Source organism: Brachycentrus maculatus, unplaced genomic scaffold, assembly GCF_059751285.1.
Source record: "Brachycentrus maculatus isolate JH-2025_06_01 unplaced genomic scaffold, ASM5975128v1 h1tg001227l, whole genome shotgun sequence".
NCBI lineage: Eukaryota > Metazoa > Arthropoda > Insecta > Trichoptera > Brachycentridae > Brachycentrus > Brachycentrus maculatus.
The window spans coordinates 1-25,801 of NW_028281909.1; the positions used below are offsets into that span (position 1 = coordinate 1).

At 38.5% G+C, this 25,801-nt stretch overlaps 1 protein-coding gene across 1 annotated transcript; it reads left to right on the forward strand.

Annotated features, from left to right (window-relative positions):
• The first annotated feature begins 19,969 nt into the window (after positions 1-19,969).
• LOC148299270 (putative serine/threonine-protein kinase nek2) lies at positions 19,970-20,890 on the forward strand. The gene is given in 3 exon segments (XM_088276249.1): positions 19,970-20,170; positions 20,288-20,506; positions 20,738-20,890. Coding segments are annotated over 3 exon segments (573 nt in total).
• Positions 20,891-25,801: the final 4,911 nt, after the last annotated feature.

Sequence of the window (25,801 nt, forward strand, 5' to 3'; positions counted from 1 at the left end):
TCCAACCCCAACCCCAACCCCATCCCAACCCCAACCCCAACCCCAACCCCAACCCCACCCCAACCCCAACCCCAACCCCAACCCCTACACTACGAGTCATCACAAATTCATCACAAATTCATCACAAATTCATCACAAATTCATCACAAATTCATCACAAATTCATCACAAATTCATCACAAATTCATCACAAATTCATCACAAATTCATCACAAATTCATCACAAATTCATCACAAATTCATCACAAATTCATCACAAATTCATCACAAATTCATCACAAATTCATCACAAATTCATCACAAATTCATCACAAATTCATCACAAATTCATCACAAATTCATCACAAATTCATCACAAATTCATCACAAATTCATCACAAATTCATCACAAATTCATCACAAATTCATCACAAATTCATCACAAATTCATCACAAATTCATCACAAATTCATCACAAATTCATCACAAATTCATCACAAATTCATCACAAATTCATCACAAATTCATCACAAATTCATCACAAATTCATCACAAATTCATCACAAATACCCATCACTGATGCACATAAGCCAATAATAGACAAACAGTAAATCGTTTAATTGCGGTACATCTGATGATAAATGCTCTCATGAGAATTATATCAATGAGCAATGACAAAAATAGCATAGATAAATATCAAAAATGTTTGATTTTGCACTTGTTGGTAATTTAATAGTCTTTCTGCTTGAGCAGCAATAGCTCATTCTTGGCGCGTTCGACTTCGGATTTAAAGTCTTTAAAGTTAGGCAGATTCATCTTCTCGCAAGCTCTTTCAACTAAATTATTAAATATTTACTGAATTATTGAGTGTCTTAATTTTAAATCCATTATTATTCGCATGGCTCTTCGCTATTATTGAAATAACCTGCTTGCTTGCTCTATTTCGGATCTGACTGCTATATTTTTTAATTTATGTAGCTATTAGCGCCGAAGTCCTGCTTGCATTCCAGAATATGATGCTTGGGTTAGAAACGTGCATTGTTATCGAATTTGTGCCTTGTGTTCAAAGTTTGTTCATCTGACTCGATAAATTTTTTGATTTTCCTCTCGAATTCTGCTTTTTTATTGATGGGTGTATGACTCTTATGGGCTGACTGCTCCATGTCATGAGGCCTGTTTTATTTTTCATGCGCCAAAAGAATCTTGCTATTTTTGCAGGAATTATTCTGAAAGATAGGCAGCTTCAGCATTTAAGTCCGCAAATTGTGTTGCTGGTTTTATGGAATCTGCTGATGATAATATTTAAACATTTAATCAGACTCGCGCATCCGATTCGAGGACTGCCTTGAACTTTGGCTTGGGCTGCGATTTGATTGTTCTTTCCTTTCCATTAGATCCTTCAGCTGTTGCTTGAGTTTCTAGTTTTCCTTTCTTAGGCAAGTATTTTATTTCGCAAAGGCCTCCGATTGGTCGAGCTTACAGATTTACAGCTATTTTTAAAGTTCAAACCGCATTTATTTTTCATGTTCTAGCTCTTTGCGAAGTGTCAGTAGCTCTTCCAACTCGGATGATCGTTTCTTGCTCAAATTGGGAGATTTAATTTAAGTTCTTTCAAAGATCGCCTTCTTAGCTCTATTGGCGAACTGTAGAGTTGAGAAAGTCTCCGCAGAAGCCGAGCATGAAGGGCTGATGCAAATAATAAATCGCATCTTTCCTTGACCAATCAGCGAGTCACTGAGTATTCGAGTCAGCTTTGAGTTTCGAAACGGAATGTGCGTCCTAGTCTTTTAAATTAAAGCCGAAATGCAATGACCAAGACAAGATAAGCTCCCGTTGATGGATGTCAACTATTGAATTCTGATTTATTTTTTCGAAGGGGATAAATCGGTAGGTATTTTGAACTTCTCAGAGCCAGCCAAGTCCACAATTCTCAGGGAAGAATTCGTTATGTTGCCATTTTAATCTTCTCTTTCAAGGTTTATCTGAAAGATAGAGTGGGATCTCGAGCTTTGAGCGTTCCCATGTGTGCAACCAGTGGCTCTGTTTTTCAGGCCAACTAGCAAGTACTGAATGGCTTCTTCCATATTTTGCACACGAATATTCAAAAGGTCAGGAATCGATATTTCTCCGTTTTTCGATTATCTTATCTCGAGGGGCACGGTTGTATTGTTATACAAATCAAAAATCTTATCGTTGTAGATTTCGAAAAAAGATACGTAGATGCTTTGATTATTTTTCTTAAGAACATGAGCCATAATCATTTAGAGGGATCGAGAGAGCACTCCTCTTTCCTTGCTCGATAGGAAATTAAAAAGGTTCTCCTGACTATCTTTCGGGGAATAATTGCCGATCATGGAGTAGGTCTTTCCAGCTCCGGTTTGCCCATATGCAAATATTGTTATGTTAATCCCACTCAAGAATTGCTTGATCGAATCCTCAACCAGATTGAATACATCCTTTTGGGACGATGAGGGAGGAAGGATGTTGTTGAATTTCATATACGTATAGTTTCCGGGTCTCTTGATTTGCAATGTGTTATTCTGAATGAATACTAAAGGTACATCTTCGAGCTAGACAAACTAGTTGGAGTCTTCATCGTTGAGAATTGGCCTCATTCTAATTATTATTTTCAGCTTGTCCTCGTTGAAGGTGTAAGGGGTTATTTTGCTAGGACTTTTCGATTTCATCAAGATTCTATGTTTTTTCCGTTATTCTTTAATTAATAAGCACAATTCTTATTATACGTACTTTTATGCATTTATCCATTATTTATGCTATGTATTCACTGTTTCTTATACATTCATCATTTGTTCTCAAAAGGCGATGCAGGGCACGTAGATGAACGGGAAGAAATCCTATCCATCCTCGATTTAATCTTTTGTTCCATACAGTCCTTAACTTTCTGCATCCCCAAATATGTCAATCAGCAAGCTCTGCACGTTCTTCTCCTTTCCATTTTGCGATTAAATCAAATAAATAATGGTCGGGTCACTTCCGAATCTCATGTTGCTCTCCACAATAAGTCTAAGCATCTTGGCATGCACGTAAAGCTAATATGATTCTGCAAAATAGGCCAAACAAATATCTGTGACAGCTTTGTTTTGAGACTTTAGTTTAGTTTCGAGATCATTTTTCTTTTTCTTTTTTTGCTCAGCCAACCCCGTTTCGAATTTGAATTATTTGGCAGTTGCCTTGAATCTCTCTCTCGCCTTCTCAATGAACTACTGAACTGGGGTGTAATTCTTTTTGTGTGTCTTTTTATCTTTGTCCGGTTCCTCATCTTGATCCTCATGCTAATTTTATATTTTCTCATTGAAAATGTTGACCTTCCTAATTTATGAGAAAACTACCAAATGCAGAGGCCATCCTTCTCTGGTACTCCTAACTTCTTAGCAGAGCCCGGGATTACATAGTCGCAGATCATCCCATAGTCTTGCAAGAATTACTCGGTGAGGGTCGTTGGAATGATGACAATCATGGTGGTGATAAATTTAGTATAAACGAAATCATATGGTGTAACATTCGGTTCGACTAAGAGGTCTGTCAAATCTCTCACATAGTAATTGCCTCTATGAATATCTGTAAAATTACTCTTTCTGGGTGTTCTGGGTCAGCTGAATTTTGGTTTAGTTGTAGACATTGGTTTTGTTCCTGAGTTCTGTTTATAGAGTGACGAGCTTGGCTTCAATGATTTCAGCGATGCGGGACAAAGCATAGGTGCGAGGGTATTTCGATTAGTTCCATGCGAAATCATACAAGAACTCTGGAACAGTAATTTCCTTGTTGGCTGACTTTACATACCAGGTGTGAGACTGTTTTTCCTGGAGGTCTAGATACTGCCGATCTATCTTCTTCAAGAAGCTTTCAATGCCTGTTTCCAATTTAAGCAACTTGTCGTTCACCATCATTAATGAGTCTAAGTTTGCTAATTTGAATTTTTTGCGATCCAAAAATATTTACTTTCCGTCCGCAATGGATTTTTTTATGACTACATCGCTTACTTATCGATGAGTTGCCTCTTTGGACTGGCTGAGCAGGGGTGCGGATATGTAGAAAAATCCCATAAATCAAATAATAGTTAATTACAACATAAATTTTATGTTTCAACATCACCACCTCTTGTTGATGAAAGAACTCCGAATATTTCTCATAATGATTCGACAGGCCTGATCAGATTGGTTGCTTGCCGAATTATTTATCAAAAGAGGCCTATGTTGCCGACCATTAACTCAGGCAATAATTGGCATTTTAAGTAATTATCTAAAATGGACAAAGCATTGCTGCTTATCTGTTTGATTTCTGTCAGATCTGGGTCTGCTATGAGCATTATAAGCGATAATGACAGATACTGTGGAGTTAGTTCTCTGTCGATCATCATTCGATTAATTCTGGGAGAATTTTTAATATCCCAACTCAAGGAGAATAATCTCAGAAATGACTCAGGTAAGGTCATATCTGATGTGAGAGAACTTCATCTTTTTAGACTCTTTAGGTTATGGCCGACCAATTAAATTAGCACATTAGAAGAATCGATAGAATAAATAAATGGGGTTTAGATCAACTGAACCCGCCTCACATCAGAGGCGGCCTCATGCTTGTCACAAAGTTCTTCAGCTTTCTCTTTGAGGGACTGGGATTCAGACATTGACTGTTTTTCGGAAGGCTTCGGCGTAATCCTTGCTCAGAAATCCTGATTGAGTTAAGCTTAGAAGAGGAGCTATCTACCTGCAGGCTGACTCTAGCCTTCGTTGTAAACCATTGTGATAAACTTTCCATTATTGAGTTTGTAAATATTATATAGAACTCTCATGATTCTGTAGCGTTTAGGAATAATAGATTCATTCCTTAGAAGCCTGCTATATTCGAAATTTATCTATTAGGTTGTTATAATATACACTGTTTATTGATTATCTTTGGAGAGAGAGACAGCATTATTATCGATGAGCCTGCATCTTGATAAAATGCGAAAATTTACTGTTATCAGCATCAATGATAGTACACACTTTTACTTACTCCTTTTGTAATCGCTTCCAGCCCGTGCCTTTATGTTTTTTTGCTATCTTTCCCTCTCCATTGCTGTAGGATTGCATACTTTCCTGGGGGTAGCCCGGATCCATTGGGTTCGGTTTTAAATCTCTGAACTTTGCCGAGTAAATTTTTATTGGTATTTGCCTTTTTGTTGAGAGGATCAAACAACTAATATGTTGATGGCATTGGATTGTAAGTCCTCATGTCTGGAGATTTCTCAGGCTTCTTCTTTCCCTACTTTTAATGTTTTTGTCTCCACTATTAGGGATTGGTTCTCACTTTGTTGGCTTCAGTTTTGATATGTTTCTATTGTTAGCAAAGCGATTACTCGAGGATTATAGGTGCCAACTCCTGGCGTCTGAATTGATTCATATTCAATGTGATCTAAATAAGTTAATCTATCTTGCATTTTGACCTTGATGGTTGCCATTTTCTTGATATCTGCTTCAACTTATTTTTGAGATTTGAAGGTGTGGTAGCTGCCTGGAGCTGGTTTTTTCTCTCGTTTTTAATTTTTCATCAGTTCGTCGATATATGTTTGCCTGTCTTTGGGCTTAAACAACGATTTGCTCTTTTGGGGCCATATCATGGGAGTACTGTATTTTCCAGGCCCAGGCACTACCTTATGCAATGCGGCATAGTCGTCCAAATAACTGCCTCTTTTTGTTTAGTGCCTTTTCATCTTCGAGTAGGAGCCACTTGCAATTTCTCTGCTTCTTATTTGTTCAATAGGATCTTGATATTTGTTGGGAACATAGTAGCCTTGTATGCCGTGATCTGTACGATGATTGACTTCATTATAAAGCTCAGGTATTGGGATTTATTTGTGACTTGCTGAGTTCATATTGCTTCGTTATTAATCCTTTGGCTGGAATATGGCTGTCTAAATAAAATTAATATTAATTTGTTGCTGATACTGAGATTTATCCTCAATTATTTATTTAGGGTATGAATCAGACTTCACAATCATTACTCGGTGGGATTCACTTTTGGAGTCTATTAAACAGCATCTTTGGGGGTCTCTTAAGCAGCATCTTTGGGGGTTTCTTGAGCAGCATCCTCTTCATCCTTTTATAAGTCTGGAAGATCGTCATTTTATTCTTCACTATCAAACTTCTCGACCTTTTTGCCCTGCTTGGGCTTAATATCGTCATAGAGGCCGGCTTTCGAAAACATCCCACCAAAAATCTTTTTCTCTTTTGCCTTCAAAGCCTTCTACGCTTGAAAGATTCGTGCTAATTCTTACTTCGCTTCTGTGTTGTTGACATCAATTTGGAGTATTGCGTTAAAATCAACCTATAGTTAAATAGTTCTATACTTTAGCTTTTTCAAAGTTTTCATTCTTCGCGAAAGCAACACCTCTTCTGTAGAGTGTTTTCAGATTCGCAGCATCGTCTTTAAGGACTTTATTACACATTTATATAGCCTTTGAGTATTGCTTGTTGCTTATGTATGCTTGGGAGGAATTCATTCTTAGAACTTTGAGAATATCCTTGGCGGCTTGATCAGTCTCAAAATCAACGTACTAAATCCCTTCTTCGTATTTATTCAAGGCTTCTTTATAATTTTGCTGCTTTAAGCATTAGTTGCCTTATCCTTTCAATCTGGTCGCCTCAGCGATTTTTTCAGGAATATCGAGTTAGTTTTTTTATTTCTTTTTATCTTTGAAATCAATGAGTTCCACCTCAAAATGGAGGGTGGAGTTTGGAGGAATGGAAGGTGGCGAGCCTCTCGCTCCGTAAGCATATTATGGAGCGCAAATGAGAGTGGCCTTTTATCCTCTCTTCATACTGATAAACCCCTCATCCCATCCCTTAATGACTTGCCCGACTCCGATCGTGAATGTGAAGGGGTCATCTCTATTTTGATTTGAATCGAATTCTGCCCCTGACTATAGTGTTCCTCGATAGAGTGCGAAGACTTATTGCCCTTTCTGAGGACATTAGCCTTACCCTTGCTGATGAATAAGCTTTCGGAGTTTTCCTTCGACAAGAACAACTTCCTCAATTTCTTTCTTCTCCTGCGCTTGGCTGGTTGGCTAAATCTCTGCCATTATTACTTCAATTAATTTGAAACATATCCCTGATTTTTAAATTTATTCAAGTGGAATATTCTAGATCAAAGGTCGAGCGACAACTGCCTGCTACTTATTTAGATTCAATAATTCCGGGAATTATAAATAATAGGCATATACTATAGGAGAAACAAATAACTCTTGTTTCTTTATTCGGAAAAATATCAATTTGTTTGTTTGTATTGGGCCTTTGATCAGCTGATCTCCTTTGGATATTTTTGTCTCTTATAAAACGCTCAATATTAATTCAAAATTTTTAACTCGCGGCAATAACTCCCGAACCCTCAAAGGCATCTAAATTCCTTGGTCTCATCCCTTTATATTCAAGCATCATCCTTAATATTATTTATTCTTTATCTTAGTTTCTCACTCGCATTCCGAGGTATTGAATTATCTATAAAATGCCAAATATGCCAATGTTTAGCAATCCCAGCTTGCGTGGTGGGAGTGATTTGGCACAACTATGCTCGAAGTGGACTCGAGTTCAATGTTGCCCGCCAAATTGATCAGACAGCTAGGTTAGCCGAATAATTAGCAGGCAGTTATTTTGGCATTATTGTTTCATAAACTCTTCAGTTGCCATTTTCGCTGACTCTGCATAAAGCTGCTAAATCAGCTTAATAAATGTTATTCAATCTACCAACTTCATTGAAATTGTCAATTCCAATTGTTATCACCCTTTCAACAGTATATTACTGCGCGATTTTAGCAATTTAATAATTAGTTCAACAAAGTAAACAAAATAAAAGATGGACTCTGCAGCTATACATCCTAATCTTGTAATGGGTCATCGGGCTGGACCTCTGCCCGGTGGATTTCCTCAAGGTAATCCACCCGTGAATTATGCGCCAAGACCGCAAATGGGAGGCCCAGTAATGCATCCTTTAGGGGGGCAGCCTATTCCAGGAATCGGAGGCAACTACATGAGTGGATTTGGAGATCCAAACATCATGGAAGCCCAGAAAAAAAGAAACCAGTTTGCCTGTGGTGTTTTTGTGAGCGGCTTTGAGAAGACGATCACAGTTATCATGCTTTACGAGCATTTCAATATCAAGCCTATGGAAGGAATTAAACTTCCTCTGACCAAGTTCAACCAGAACAAGGGCTATGCTTTTATTTATTATAAAAGTGAAGATGATGCCAGGTATGTGAAGAAACAATTGGACCATTCCATCATCCTGATTGGAAAGATTAGAGTCACTAGAATCGTTGTAGCCGAAAGCCTCTCCAAAATGATGTTTAAAATGGTTACCCATGGGCTCAGTGAGCAAGACATAAAGGATAATGAATCAAGGTTCTTCAATGAGCAAGCCCTGGAGAAGGAAACCCAGAGAATAATTGAAGCCGAATTTGAAGACACCATTGAAATTAATAAAATAGTGATTCCATCCGGAGAAAAGCAGAATCTGAGATACGCGAGAGTGTTCTTCTATGTGAGCAATTTGCAGGGAGCTTCAAGGAAAGTGAAGAGCAAATTACCTGATAGTGAGAGATCTGCGAATTAATACGAACTTGTCCTTTCCTACATTGAGAAGCTCCTTAATGATAACATCGATTTCCGTAAATACGCTCATGCTGAGATTTACGAGTACACAAAGAAAAACAAATCTAATATCCTCCATATCAAAGGAATTACACACAAGCCAAATGAAGACCCTTTAAAACTGGCAGAAGAGTTGAAGGCTTTCGTGCAAGACCAAAACAAGCAATCTAACATTGTCAACTGCTATGCAGCAGTGTTCCAGAAGCATGGAGCCTGGGCAAATGTGACTTTCAGCACTCATGAGGAAACATTGGCAGCATTTGAGCAATTCAAGAACAACCTGGTCAAGTTTAGAGATAATTGGATCTATGCCAGCTTGAAGAACGTGAAGGACCACAGAACAGTTGTGATATCAACCGTAAAAAAGGATGTCACTGAGCAACAGGTCGCCAATTTTTTGACTGAACTTGCTGCCTCTTCAAACAGACTTGACAAGAATGATGAGCTGAAAGGAAGAAAGTTTGATCATTTCAGCTTCAACATCATTGAACAGAAATCCTTCTATATTGACGAGTAAAACAATTCGGTGGGAGTAGAAGAAGAGAAAGAAGCAAAGAAGGGGTGGAGAAAGAATAATACTGTGCCACGTCGAGTCGTCATTCATTTCATGCACGACATTAGCACCGATGACTTGAGAGAACTCGTGAACTCTATTAAGCTCAGCAAAGATTATCGCAATATTTTCATCGATGACAACAAAACCTTGACTGCCAACCACCAGAAAGGTCATATCAAAGATAATAAGTATGTCAAACACTATGATCCCAAAGGCAAAAAGAAGAGAACAGTGGAGCCAAAGGAAAGGACTAACAATAGAACCTACAGCAATAAAGAGCCAAGGACCAATGCAGTTGGAGGCAACAACAGAGTTAGTAACCCAGCTGATATGGCTCAATTTAGAAATCTTGGTAAAACAGGAGGATATCCAAACTTTGCCGGAAAAACCGGAAATCCAAAGCAGCTGCCAACAAATTTGACAGCAATTCGATCTGCAATGGCAATGGGACAATTTGGAAAAGGCCCGATGTACACTCAGAAGCCAATGATCGGTCAAATCGGCCAACAACCAATGGCTGGAAAACCAATGGGCCAAGGAGCCATGATCGGTGGGCAACAAGGAATCAGACCTATGGTTATGATTGGTGGACAGCAACCTCCCCAAATGGGACAACCAATGATGGGACAACCGATAATGGGACAGCCGATGGGTCAGCCAATGATGGGACAGCCAATGATGGGACAACCGATAATGGGACAGCCAATGATGGGACAACCGATAATGGGACAGCCGATGGGTCAGCCAATGATGGGACAGCCGATGGGTCAGCCAATGATGGGACAGCCTAAAATGGGTCAGCCCAATATCGGCCAACCCCCTATCGGTCAAGTTCCAACAGGCAATAAACCTCCTCAAAAATGATCAAATAAAAACAATCCAAATAATTTAAATATTCATTATACTCAAATTCAAACAAACAAACAAATATAAAAAATGATGGTTTTAACTGAGATCAGGGCCTTTGATTTGAAGCGAATGTGGAAGTACACTATTCATATGCATATGCCTTTTATTATTTACAAGAATCAGTGATCATATTAAAAATTTGTTAAGTAAATGAATTAAAATCAGAAATGCTTAACTTATCAGCGACAAGCTTCAAAGTGCCTTTTTATATTTTTGTTACTTCTTTCTATTGATGAGATTTTGCAATGAACGTTCAAGAAACTTGGTACGCTATATCTTTTTACCTTGAGGATTAATTTCCTCATCGTTTTGCAGTATGCGGATAGGAAACCGCAAGGAATTGGCCTCGCTTTTGCAGCTCTCCATGATCTCTATTTTCAATGCTTTTTACTTTTGCTCATTTTTCACAGTTTTCAGAGATTCCATGAAATCTATATTCATAATTTATTCTTTCTATCGGTATTTTTTTGTCTTCATGTCCACCACGATCGGATAAACGAAATCCTTATGCTATTCTTCATATCCGGCCTTTATGTCAACAAAAGCTTGCCGTATTGACGGTCTTTCCAGAATCAATTCAATGCCGATTCTTTTGTCCATGTTTTTTTATAGCATCGCTCGCACCAAGTCTCGGAACTCATTGCTGTAGCTATTCGATATTTCCTCTATCTAGTCGTTCAATATTCTTCTTATGAGATCGTTCAAGGAATTTGCACGGAATGGCTTTTTGCCAGTCGAGAGTTCGAACATTATACAGCCTAATCCCCAAACATCGCTTTTACTGCTGTATTTGGAAGAACCCACTGCTTCAGGGGACAAATAGTAAGGAGTCCCCACTGCGGAATGTGCAAACTATTCATTGCATCTCAGTTGTTTGGATGTGCCAAAATCTGTGAGCTTCAGCATGCCATTCTACATAACCAAAATGTTTTTGCTTTTCACGTCGCGATGCAAGACACGCACTTAGCTATGCAGATAATGTAGAGACAATGCGATTTGGCACAGCCATTTGATTAAGACATTTTATGGAACAATGCCGCCATATACCTTTTGAGAGTACACTAAGAGATCGCCTATATTAGGATAAAAAGAAACTTTGAGAAGCATATTACTGATATAAAGTGTAACCGGTCTCACACTTTTCACTATCGACGATTTTTATTATGTGGGGATGCGATAAAGTTGGCAGCAATTAGAACTCGCTCATGTTTGTATAGGAATGGAAGACAACCTTCTTCATCGCATACAAAGGGCCTTCTTCCTGACCCTCGGCCGACACCAGGAATATTGAGCCATGCTATCCTTCACCTATCTTCTTTAATATTTTATAGCTTGTTTTCATTGGTAGTCGATATATATTTATTAACGTTTGATTCATTTCTATGCTATCTGTTTCATACAATTATTCACACACCTAGTTCTAATTCGTTGTCCTCGCTTCAAAGAACTCTTCTCAGAAAAATTAATTTAAGCACTCTCTCTCTAAGATAGCGAATCCTGGTATGTTTTCAGCCTTGCATGAAGATGCTTAAGAATGAATTAGTGGTTTACTTTTTGTAGAGGATTTGTCTAGGTTTTTCTTTTAATAACGATAAATTAGTGTGAGTGCTCTGTCATACAATAATTGTGGTTCAGCAGCAATTATATGCGATTGAAATGCATTTCCTCAACGAACTTTTATTCCGCCTTGTGATAATTCATAAATATGAGCCTATTAATATGGTATGATCCGCCAATATTATCATCAGTGAATAAAGTGAACTTTGTCCTTGTTGAGTAGAGGCTGCACATTATACTTTTTCTGCAGCTTTTCATCGATATAGTCATCCCAAAAACCATCATCATTGTCATAGTAATCAACTGGGAGGTTAGCTAAGTGGCTTTCAGATTTTTTGTGTCGCTCAGGTGGTTCTGGGAATGACTCTTCTTTTTCTTTGACCGTGGACATGCTTCTGAGTTTCTCCTCTTTGACTTAATTGAACTAAACTTAAATTTATCAGATTACGAATGCGTGGATATCCCAGGTGAATTCGGGGTGGATATTGAAGATTCGTTCAGTTAAATGAGGTGTGAGGTAATGCTTTTTTTTGGCAGTCACATCAAGCATCAATCTCTATGAAACTAAGTTAACCCAGAAATACCAGTGTCGAGAGGCAGGCTCATATAGGCGGCTCTGTTCAAGGCTTCTTCTTTTTATTCATAAGTGTAATCTGGCTGGGAGAATTCAAGGCCCATGTAAACGGTTCTTACCGCTTGATTCTACCTGATCTATTTAGGCAAAGTTCTGTAGTATAAATACAAGCTATAGGCGGATGGCTTGATGAGGCTTTTTCCATCACTCTACTTCATAACTTGTTCGGACATTAACTCGATCAGCATTGCCATATTCTTCAGCATCTTCTACTTATGAAACTATTCGAAAAAGTACCCGAAATGCCACCAAAGCTGTAGCTTAGCAATATAACTGTGGTATTCTTCAAAATTCACATTTGGGAGCACAGGAACCTATCGGTAGGGTTGAATTATTCTCGAATCTGGGTTTTTAAAGGCCTATTCAATGCACTACTCATCGTAGTTCTATCCGGCTGCTGAATAAGGACCCATCTCTGGCCTATCTTCACCTAAGAGATCACTTATGCATATTGAGGAAGGAGATAAAGCTTATTGCTGAGATTGCCCTGCGTTCAGGTTTTGCTCTAGGGCGATTGAAGCACGCAAAACAGCTGGCATTTATTTTTGAGCATACTTCGCATAACTTTCAGGGTCGTCTTCGGGATGTGGACCCTTTAAACTCCCTGGGTATTTCGCCAAGTATCTTTAAAATTCTTAGACTTCGTATCTATGCTTTGACTCTTTGTAGCCTTCGATGATTTTTTTAATGTTTTCTATTCTGCTCTGCTTGGTGGTGTGCCGGATGCCCTGGAACTTTTCAAATTAAATCTTCCTATCTTCTGTCATTCTCTTCAGGTCGGCCATCTTGTACTGGTAGTATGGATCGACGGGCACTTCATCAATAAGGTCCTCCCCCCTCTTTATCTCATATTCGTAATATCTTTTGCTTTTTTCGCCCTGCTAAATGGATTCCTGAAATGCCTTCTTATAGATCTCCTCCGTTACTGACGAAGTAGCTTGGGCGTCCTTGAACTCAGGATCTGTTGAGATCAGTTTATTTCGTAAAGTCTGCCCTCTCTCGGCCTTCCAGATCTTCTTTTGTTTATTGCTTTTGGGCTTCGATATTTCGGACAGACCTAACTAACCAACAGGAGATTGGCCTGGAGGCAACATAAATTAAAATGGGATTTCCGTTTTCTTTGTGAATGAAAACCTAATTTGTTTTGAAATCATAGCTCGAAGCATGGTTTATGCTCAATTATATTAATATTTTTAATCCATATCGAGCCAAGTCTCGCAAGTTTGAAGAAATATATCTCAATTGCCAACTTTTCAATGGCTGAGATCTTCCCATTCAGTTTAGTAATTAGTAACGAAGAGCAGAACTCTACATAATATCTAATAATATAGATCAACCAGTCATAACAATAAGATATGCTGTGCTTATGCTGTAATGCACTAAATATTATATCTATTCAATTGATGGTTTCCTTAGAGAAGATCAAGATCAGTATGCTCTTAACAATTGGCTGCTTCTTGGCCTGCAGTGTGGAGGCACAAAGAGTCCCAATTCAGGCACATTCCTTTAACGACCTCGACTATCTCATCAACATCATTCAGAAGGGTATCGACTACTTTAAACTCGACATTTCAATGGCCAACCGAGAGTCTTGCCAGCAGCACTCAACCTGGTCGGGAAATAATTCCTGTCTCAGCACCAGCTAATACGTTGAAGAAATTTGCTGTTTGGCATTCAGGGGGGACGCATCTTCTCGGCCGAATTTTGCGTATGACTTCAATACCTCAGTCTAATTCATCTAAATGCTGTAGCGAATTATGCCTACCCTCCAAAAAGACAGGAGGCTACTTTTCGCCATTAATTTTCAATATCAATTTTCGTTTTCGGACTCCCTTTCAGAGCTATTTCTCTCGAAAGTTGCCGATCTTCTGTTACAATACCCAAACCAGTTACTCATCGGGACAGGAAGTGATGACTTCATTTTGGAGTATGACCGAGTTTGCTCGGATAAATCTCATCCTGAATGCACTGCAGTCCGCCAAAAAATACATTAGTCTTAAATATTTCTGCAAACTGGCTCACTCCATCCTCATGACCCGAGAGATCGTCGTTCACGGTACCGCAACTTCAACATAATGTTCAAGAGTATTGAATCATACTGCAGTTCTGGCTTCCCTGACTGGATTAATAAATACCCTGAGTTTCCACTCATATTCTGGGAGCCCTCCGATTAGAGTCAGATCCAGTATGTATTAACTAAATTCCTTGATCCCAACTGCGTGAAGAAGCATAACCGAACCTTAAAGGGTATGGCAATGGCGACCAACATCGATTCTGAGATGTTTGAGTTGTATATGAAAAAGACCATTGATGTGTCATCGAGGCCATATCGGGACTGGAATATATAAACTGAAAAGGCATTGATTAGCGGCTTAGACAATATGAAGCTCATCTCAGTTCTTAGTAATTCCAAATAGAAAATATTCGGAATTTCCAAAAATATGATATCCAAAAATAGTGTATTGCTCTCCTTTGAGTTTTCAGCCACAAACTCCAAGATGACTTTAACCATGCAAAAATAAATCATTACTATTTCGCCATCATAAACAATACTAAGCATTTCAGATTCAGGGTAAAGTCTCATTGTGATTACAACTTCTGCTTTGAATTCCAAATTCTATTTTTTCGACTATGATCTGAACTTGATACAGTTCTATTCGAAGGAAAACGCGATTGTGTATGCTGCGATGTATGATTATGAGGAAAAGAAGCTAATAATTGTGAGCAAGTATGGCACTGACCCCAAATAAGGATACACAATTTAGGTCTCCCTCGATCTCAAAAACTTTGAAACGTTTGTGAAATTAAATAGCACACTTCTAATAAGCTCGTTAACCAAATTCGAGGGCTTGTATTTAATAGCAGGGTCAGAAAATCCATAAGGAGTCTCAATATCGAAAATGTTGACCTTAGATCGAGGCACAGGGGCAATTATTAAAGAAAAAATTATCCTCAGCAGAGGATCTAACCCTCAACTGGTTCACCCAAACTTCAAAGAGCCATCCATGCAAATTGTGATATAAAACTCAATGTGCCACAGCGCCATTTTGATTAACAACAACGATATGAACAAGTGCACATTCCACAAGGAGAAATAGTTCCGAGATATTGCGAATGTAAAGGGGCTGGTCAATGTGATTTCGGGACAGATATCAGACATCATCGCGAACTCGCCTGCCGGACATTAGTCATAAAGCACGAAGATTATTGGGCCATGTCACAAGACCATTAAATTCACAAAGTTGGCAAATGGGCTATAATCTAACTATTTGCAGCTGCGACAATCAGCGTCAACATTGTTCTCTACCAAATATCTGAGAGTGTAAGATCAGGACTTCATTGGCGCTGTGTTTTGTGGGGGATCAAATTATGAGTACGACAAAAAAGATATGAGAGGGACCATTATTTCTCTCGTGTCACGTGTTACTCGGGGCGAAAGGAGCATGAACTTCGGTTAATGATCTATTGTTAAAATATCGAAATATTTTAGGAGGATATTCATTTTATATTGATTTATTTGTTTATGCTGTATTAATTTTATTGACGACACGATTAGATAGGCTGAAATACAATGAAACAAATTTTATTGGAGAACCCAGAGTTATTTTTGCCAGCGTTAAAGACCCCGGCGAACTCTTTACCAAAAAGATATCAACACAACAACATATAATTCAAGAAACAGATAAACTTCGACTCCAATGTTACGCACTATGGGCATTCGAATCAAATGGACAGGCAAAGACTCCATCACACAATCCATTAAGATCGAGGGAACCATAAACAAAATCAGTATTTCATTAACAATTCAAGTTCAGGCTGGAAATAATCAGAGCTAATCTTCAAAAAGGAAAGCTTGGTAGAAAAAAGAACAGGCAAACAACAGACTTCGCTTAAAAAAATATCCATATTCCAGAATTCTCTACTAAGCTAATAGTTGACTGCGAACAAATAATCCTGGATCCGTCCCAAAAATATCAGCTGCATTGATAAAACTGCCAAAAATTCACGAGATACCTCATAGAATAAACTCAAGGCTTATCGATCTTCTGAGAGAAAAAAATATAGCCCCAGACATTAAAACTGGAAAGTTAAAAGAAATTCCAAGCACGCCGCTGTAAGCACAGTTCGGAAAAATCAGAATTATTTGTTCGAACAGGCCAAGCGCCACTTTCTTAATTAAAATTATAAAGCCTCTGCAAAACTGTTCCTTTAATATATTTCTTGCATTAAATCGCCTTCTTCATAGAGAATAGAAGCCCATCATCTTTTCGGAATGAGCCTGTTTTCGATAGGTTCGATTAGATAGGGGATCATTCAGTTGCAGCACGTTCTACAGCTGAATCCTAAATACGAAAATTCAGTTTATTCCACAATTATTTCAGGCTACTTTGAGTTGAACAAGATCGATGAGGCCATTGAAACAGTAAAATTATGATTATGTAGTTAACTCAAGGACTAGCAGTCTTTCCGAAGACCTATGATTTTTGGGCATTTAGAGGCCAACTATATCTCAAAAAAAGGTAGTATGCCTTGGCCATAGACGATTTAAATGCAGCAATCGAGATGGATCCCTCTCTTGGACAGCCATATTATGACCAGGCAATAATTTTCAGGAGGCTGAAACAGTATGAGTAAGCCATTGTCATCATCACCCGAGGTTCAGAAACTGATCTCAAATTCTCTCTGCTTGAGCTCCGTGGCAAGTGCTATTTTGATACTTCTAGATTTGCATAAGCTCTCCTTGATTTCTAAGTATGCGAACGTCATAACACAAAAAACCCGTTTTCCACTATTTGGAAGGCTTATGCCACTACAATCTTCAAAACAGCCAAAATGCTGTACTTCATTTCGAATCTGCAATCAAAGCTGCGTTCAAAATTATGAATACAAATCTTCATCCCCGTCAAATTAATTAATAGTAATTGAAGGGTTTGAAAATTGATGGGAAAGATCCTAATAGCATCTTAATATACAGTTTTGAAATGATCTTGCATATTCAAATCTCGAATAAGTAGTATCTTGAGGCATCCGCCACCCTCTCTCGAATCTCCAAAAGCGTTGGCCATTCGGTGCTTTAGTGTTCGGCATTGAAGCACTGGAGACTGTTTGTGGAGTCAGCAATTGACGCCATTCATCAGAAGTATGATCTTTCGATTCAGAAATGCTAATAATTGCTGTTATGCGAGCTATTTCACCGAGATAATACAAGGCGCTCATTTTTATAAATCTCGAGCAAAAGAAATCAAGAAAGATACCACTTTTTAAAGCCTTTAACCTATCTCATTCGAGCCTACTCCAAGATAAAAAAGGAACTCCTTGAAGAAGCAGCAAAAGATTATATTACTTATGAAAACCTCTGCAAATCTTTTAATGAAAAAGCTGAGGATTTGACTTATAAGTATAATAAATTAATGCTCCAAGCGAGGTTTGAGTTCCCAAACTCTAGTCAAATGCTCGAAAAAGCATCCTCACTCATTTCTGCTCATCCGTAGCCCTTCTTATATATGGCATTCTAAGAAGTGCAAAATAATCTAACGAAATTGCTCGTCAGCAATAATTCAAGCGACAGAGCCAAATATTCATTAATGACCCAACTAAAATAGAAAAGTATAAAAATATTACCAGATACCAATTCTGCAGCTAAAGATAAGATCTTTTCAATTCCTCTACTTTAGAGCATAAAAAAGGTGTGTAATTTGATCGAGAAATCAATATCCCTGTCTTTGAAGCCAACGTAAATAATTCATGTCGATAAATGCAATCCGAATTCATATTTAGCCCAGTTATATTATTTTAATGCAGTCATGAAATTATTTCAGCGTGATTTAAGTGCGGCTTTGGAAAATATAGCCTTGGCGATTAAAATGTCGGAAGCGACCTTCTTTGAGGAAAATTGGGAAAAATATATGGAAACAGATTTCTACCGAAGCAAACTCACACCGAGCAACCTTTCGAAATTCAAAAAATATTTTTATACGAAAGGGCTGATTTTGGCTATGATGGGCTAATTTACAGGGGCTGTCGATAACTATGAAATCGCCATATTTTTAGACAAATACAAAAACAGTACTTATCTAACCAAAATCCACTTAGAAAAGGCGAAATGTCTCAAACTGCTCGAAAAGGGAGAGTAAGCCTTAGAAAGTCTCTATCAGTATATTAGACTTTGCCCTAAAGATGAAGCCACTTATGAATACCTCGGCATTTTACTGTTTCAGCACTACTAATTTTCAGAGTCCCTCAACTCCTTCGAAAAGATAAACAAAAACATCAAAGACCCAAAGGTTCTCCTCATAAAAGCAAAGTGCTTCCTTATGTGCAACTAATTTAAATAATGTATCAATTTTCTCCATAAGTTTCAAGAGGCCTGCAAATGTAGTCATTATGATTCTGACATCGGCATTATATAAATCATATAGTCTTTGCATTCACAAGGCGGCGCAGACAATTATCGATAAAATATGCATAAACTTCAATCCATTTCAGAGAAGCTGAAGCAGGATGAGATGCGGGCAGCAATAGCGGACTCCTCACAAAGTAAATAAAAAGAGCAGACTATTAAAATGTTTAAAACGGCCTAAATTTGGTAGCTGTGGGCTTGCCTTTACATGCTGTTGCATCAATATGAGAAGGCCATTGAGTATTACGGAAAAGCAATTGAAAGGTTCAGAATCCTGAGAAGAAACGAACTGAAATAATTTGAACTCATAAAAAAAAGGTAAAACTATTCTGAGTAATTTCTGAATGCTCGGGAGTACCTCAAACATGAGTGCTGGCAGAAATGGAATTTGAAGGAAATCTAAATTCTCTATAATACAGGAGTTGCTTATTTATGCAATAAAGTACTTGATTGTTCTAATATTTAGATTCCGAGCCAGACTATACGAGTTTTAAGAGAAGCCCAAACCTTAGTCTCGAATATTGAGCTGTAACATTACTATATCCAATAGCTTCTCGAGATTGCCAACCGAATATTGGCTATGAATATGAGTGTCACTAAGAGAGTAAAGGTCGAGAGTTTGAACACTTAAAAAATGATCAGCGCCAATTGGCCAGAAATGAAACTGCTCGGGTTTTAAATTTATCTCCCGCTTATTTTTACCCATCCATTTGTGGAACCCCCATAGTTTTTGCCAGAGTTCGATTCATCTCTATTCACTGATTTTACAATCGGAACAATGCCAATCAAAGCAGAAGCCCCATGGATAAAGCGATAAAAAGCCGGCCTCGCTTTTACAGAAAGCATGATCCCTCATGAACAAGACTTTGCAGTCAATGGCACCGAATCTTCTGATGAAGAATAAGTCTTCAAACTATTGAAGTAAAAATAATTCGATACCATGTGAATAGTTTATGCTTTAATATTTTGTAAACCCAGAAACGCTAATCGTATTTAGGTAACTTTTAATACTTTTATTCTTTATTGGCTTTATTATACTTACCTGAAAAACTGTTCTAGCTGTGAAATTTAGGTGAGCTTATCTGTTTTGTTTTGATATTTAATAATTTATTATTTCATTTCATGCTACTATTTATTTTTTGAATGAACTTCCTGCTAATCAAAGATTTTGAGATTGATAAAATTATACGATATTAATTTTAGAGTATATACGGAATTAATTCTGCCTTGTAAAAAAGTATTTATAATAATTTTAATACTCATTTCAGACAAACATGCACTAGCTAATGATGAACAATGGGGCTGACAATTTCCGAAGGCTCGAGAAGCTCGGGGAGGGATCTTATGGGACAGTGTACAAGGTAAAAAGGATATCTGATGGAGAGCTCTATGCAATGAAGTGCGCCAACATTCTTAATATGAAGGACAAGGAAAAGAAAAATGCGTTGAAGGAGATCAACATGCTCGCTTCAATTGAACATCCCAACATAGTTAACTACAAAGAGGCATTTTTTGACTAAAAAAATGGCGAGCTTTGTATGGTTATGGAGCTAGCTTCAAACGGAGATCTTGCAAATAAGATCAAAGCTAAAAAGTAATCCGGAGGGTTATTCTACGAATACGAAATCTGGAAAATTGGCCTCGATATCCTTTCAGGGATCTAAGGACTTCATAACGAAAATATACTGCATCGAGACATAAAGCCTGCGAACATATTCTTCGATTAAAAAGATCAAGCCAAGTTGGGGGATCTCAACGTGTCTACCTTCTTGAAATCGAAACTTGCCTACACTCAAACAGGGACACCATACTACGCGAGTCCCGAAGTCTGGAATAATGAGGCTTATAGCTATGAGTGCGATATTTGGTCATTGGGCTGTGTTCTTTATGAAATGTGCGCTCTGACCCAGCCTTTCCGAGGAAAGAGTTTAGAGGAAATATATGAGAAAATTCGAAGGTGCAAATACGACCAAATTGCACACAGATACTCTTAAAGATTAAAAAATGCCATAAAACAATGCCTTTCCCGCAAAGGTGAGAGAGCCTCTCTCTCTCAGCTTAAGAGCATCTTCGAAGCAAACACTGCTCCCAAGTGCACATATAGCTGCGAGGACCTGGAGCCGTATGAAAAAAGAAAATCAGAAATCGACTTGAAGCAAACAATAATTCTACCTAAAAGACTAAATGATTTCGTAAAGATCTTGCCCTAATCAAACTATGAAGATGAAGTAAAGTAGCAGAAAAAACGGCGGAAAGGAACAGCATCAAGCGAACATCGACAAAAAATATAGGTCTCTCTGCTTGACAGATTCCGCATAGCCAAGCTCAATTCAGAGGAGCCGAATGAAAAACAGAAATAGCAGTAAAACATTGCGCAGGGGCCTGACAAAATGAAATACCGATACTTAAAGGGCTCGAACTCCTAAAAAAGCTTGGTGAGCAAAAGGATAAACCTGTCCCTCCAGGTAAACCCATAGTAGCAAAAAGCAATTCCAACCCCATCCTTCAATCAAATAATAAAGAATAAATATACCCCTCCTACAAATTTAGCCAAATATGATCGCTTCTCACTAGAAAGATTAAACCTAAGGCGAAGGAAGCTAAGAATCCTGATGAATGCTTGATATTCTATTATTACTCGATAACAGCTCATCTACCAATCAGCACATGCTCTATCTATAATTATATCACTCACTATTCATAATGTTTCTATTTATAATATTTGTCTATTGATCAGGCTGTTGCTTTTAAGAAAGTTGGAGCGTGGATCTTCTCATAAAATTTGGAAGCTGCAAATGCACCACAAAACGAAAAGGCATTCAGAATGCACACGTATGCAAAAGTAACTGTTGGGAAGTCCCTTTAGAAGATTCCTTCGAGCTGTAGCATCGATACAACTGCTGGGTTTACGCCTCCTACGTGATATGAAAATCTAGGTTAATACACTAAATTACGATCTGGCAACAAATAGACTTGTGGGGATAAATATCTGCACCCATGAGGCTTCCGCGATGAAGGTCGTCACAGGATGGACCACTATTAAAATCATAAATACGAAGAGGAATGCGCCTAAGAACTCCCCAAGCCCGTCTCTGAACACTGTTATCGTATTGGATATTTACACCGTATAGGGGGCTATTTCACAATCGAAAGCATTTTTTGCCAAAATTACTCCGATGGTTGCGCCTGTGAACTGCCCAGCGAGATAGGTGACGAACCTCCCGACTTTCATTCCTTGTGAGGTCAGGAAAAAGAATCCACAAGTAACTGACGGATTATAGTGGCCCCCTGATAAAGGCGCGCAGATGACGATGGCCAGATACAGAGAAAGACTTACAAAAACATCGTGGAAGGGGTTTGGTATTTTTTCCTTGAGCGGTGGCAAGTATTGCGAGCACAAAATTCCAAAGGCTAAGATGAACGTTCCAATCATTTCAAATACGAAAATTCGAAATGACTCATTTTTTGCGAACAAGGATTGTGGTTTATTTTTGTTTATTAAAGGCTCCGACATACTTCGAGCTGAGCTTAAGTTATTGAGTTAAATAAATATGATAAATAAATATGATAATTCAATAATTATAAGATCACCACTTTCTTCGGATAAATAAATAAGCACAAAGCATAAATAGTGAAAACACAGCATAGATTTTGGGTGGATCACTACTTTTGAGGGTGCTGTGTGAGCCCATAAGATTAAAGACGAGACCTCGGGATGAAATGGTTTTGTTAGTCTTACTGTCGACTGATATTGATGAGCTTGAGCTTCTTTTTCATGTTCTCCCTCCTCTTTTTCAAGATTTAGGCTCGGCTCCGCATTTTCTCAAGTCCTCTGAGCCCATGAATTCCTACTATTCCTTATTTCTCGATTATTTTCTTGTTTGCATTCATGGACTTGTTGATTGGCCTCAACTTTTTGGTGTACACATTGTTTCGCAGCTTCATAGCTCTCTCTTCATCTCGATACGGTGCAAGCTTCTGGATAGAAATATACTTATTGAGTTCTTTGTCGTCTCCAAACAGAATCTGCTCATCGCTCAGGCCGTACGACTCTGGGCGAACAGAGACATACTTGAATTTGGTTTTGAGTCCTCCTGATAACACACCTTAAAACTATGTGCGCATGTACTCATCCACCAGCTCCTATATATCCTTCTCGTCTGTCAGCTATTTGATTCTTTCTGGATCTTTTTCGAGGATCTACTCATAGTTGACTTGCTCTGGCTCGATTGGCTTAAACTTCTTCTTGATTTCCAATGTCGACTCGTCGTAGCAAATTTCACAAAGAGCAGATGTCAAGTATGACTTATCGGTGTATTCATACCTCTTCAGGTTCTTTGGGATCTTACGGCAGCAATTTCTGCATCTCTTTAGGTTTGACAGAAGCTTCTCAGTTGTTTTGGTGTTGGGAGGGCCGAAGCCTTTGGGAATTTTCGATTTAGATAATTGATGCTTATGGATGATTATTTCATAGCAATCTTCACAAAGCATGTAGTCCTCGCATTGACTGCACACATAGTTGACTTAGTTCTCCATAAAAGCCTTGGAGCAATCATCACAGAAGAACCAATCATGGTCGGGTTCTTCGATGCCTTCTGACTCTTCTTCAACTTAGTTCTTATCATTCTCTTCGCCCAGTTTGCTGAGTATTTTTTGTTTGAGCTGCTCTTTCTCAGCGTCAGCTTGCTCTCTCATTGCCAATTCTTCCTCTTTTTTTTTTAACTGGAGTTTCTTGCGCTTTTATTTCCGAGATTCGGGCTTTACTCGAACAGATTAGGGAATTGCTCTTGGATATTGCACGATCTTTTTTCCGGATGGTTCCTCATATCGAAAGTTGTACTCCATCTCATACTCGTCCATTTCGAGACTACGCTGCTCGTCTTCCTCGTCAATCAGCTGTTGCTGCTCCAATTGTTTATTGAGAAGATCTTGAGCCTTGGATGTGATCCATTTTTTCTATATAATATAGTTCTTGAGAAACTTGTCAGTATCGTCCATGTTCCCCTCGTTCTGCCAATACTTCTGGATCATTTTCTTATTCTTGTGGTTGGATGCTTCGAAAGTTTCGTCCAAGAAAGTTTTCAGCTTATCAGGTTCGCCTTCACTGCTGACTTTGCCGAGCTTTTTTTTAATTTTAAACATATCATCTTATTATGGCTTCTCATTCGTATTTAGTTTTTGCTTAAACCTCTCCTTGATCTGCTCGACTGTTTCGTGATCTCTCTAATTGGACTACTACTACATTTGTGAAGATTACTATTACTCTTTATTGTTCTTGTGAACCAACATACCCTTGTATGTAAGCTTGTCCTTATCGACCTTCTTTTTCTTATTCTTGTCTGCTTTTGATAGCTCGGAAGCAGAGTTCGGGATAAAGTCCTCGTCCTTAAAGATAGGCTCTTCTATTTAGTATATTGAAGGGTCTTTATTTTTGAGTTTGGCAACAATGGTGAGAAACTTTTCTTAAACTTGGTTGGTTAGATATTTAGCATCGTCGTCTTCAGAGGAATAGACTGATTCTGATGACGAATGTAGATCTTTTTAGTCTTGCGCATCTTCTTTGCTGGGTTTGGTATGCTTAGCATCCTGGGTGTCTATTTTGTTTTTGCTTTGATCTTTCCTCATTGATGGATTTATATTCGTATTGTTGATTCCTATTATATAATAGTTAATATGCACATACAATATTGATATACTATGTGCATCATTTATACATGTTTCATATTTGATCATATATTTTATGTAATATATAACATAATGAACAACCACTAAGATAGCAACTTCACTCCATCTTCTTCAGCATCATCTGTGTCGGCATTAAATGTTCCACTCTTCAAGTAGTATAGCTATCGATACATCATATGCATCCTCTTCAGTGGCATCAATTTTGTCAATGGGATGTGCTGGGTTGTCGTTACTCCCATATCAGTCATTGTCCATGATGCCTACGATGTGCCTTCGTGGGTTGTCACACTGATCCCAATGTCGTACTTGTTTATGTACTTGATCATTAACTTCCCGTCGAATTGGGTCATTGACGTGAAAGGAATCAAAAAAGGAGTGGTGGCTGGGGCATTGCTAACCGTGTTGGGTTGTGGGATTCGCTCAATGGTCAAATTTTCGTTTTATTTTGTGATAATCGGGCAGTTGTTTTGCGCTGCAGGCCAGCCCTTTATTATAAACTCGGGCATGAAAATATCGACAAGGTGGTTTATGCCCAAAAATGTAATCATTCCTCATAATGCAGCGGTCCCTAGCATTCGCTCTACTTTCAGTGGTCAACATCGTTGGGACCGCCGTTGGATTTCTGATTCCTCCACTCTTTGTTTCTGATTTGGATCCAGTCAAAATTAGGGATCAATTTTTTACACTGCTCGGGTTCGAGTTTATCTTAGCTACAATTGGAGGTGTTCTTATCGTCCTCTTTTTTAAATAAAATCCTCCCACTCCGCCAGGGTACTTCCACTTATATTTGCAGCATTGGGGCTATGGTTGAGAATACAGGCTTCAAGCAATCTATCAAAATTCTATTCACGAATAGAAAGTTTCTAGCCTTGGCAGCGGCGTTTGGGACTGTCAACGGCAGTTTCAATATTTATGGATCTCTAATGGACGATATCTTAGACCCCTATGGGTTCACACCAGACGAGGTATCATACTTTGGCGAGGGACTTATGGTTTCAGGGATTCTATGTGCAGCCATTGTTGGCGCCTACGTTTAGAGAACTCTGAAGTACTCGCGAGTCTTTATCATATGTGGTTGCATCGGTTTTGTTACCACAATAGGGTTCCCTCTTGGGCTCAAACTCTTCGGAGATAATTTTTGGTATTTCATGATAATAGTGATCCTGCAGGGCATAGTGTTCATCCCATTGCAGCCGCTGAGCGCTGATTACGCCTGCGATACTTTGTTCCCGGTCGGGGAGGCCCAGATTGCAGGGTTCTTAATGACTTCTGGACAAATAGTGGGCATTATTTTTATCGAAGTGTCTCAAAATATCTTTATGCTCGGGCAAGGCACTGACGAATAAAAACAGAATGCGTCCTTTAAAACTGTTCTCTTTTGCAATGTCTTCCTCTGCTTGGCTTGCTTCATTCTGATGTTCCAAAGGGGTGAACTC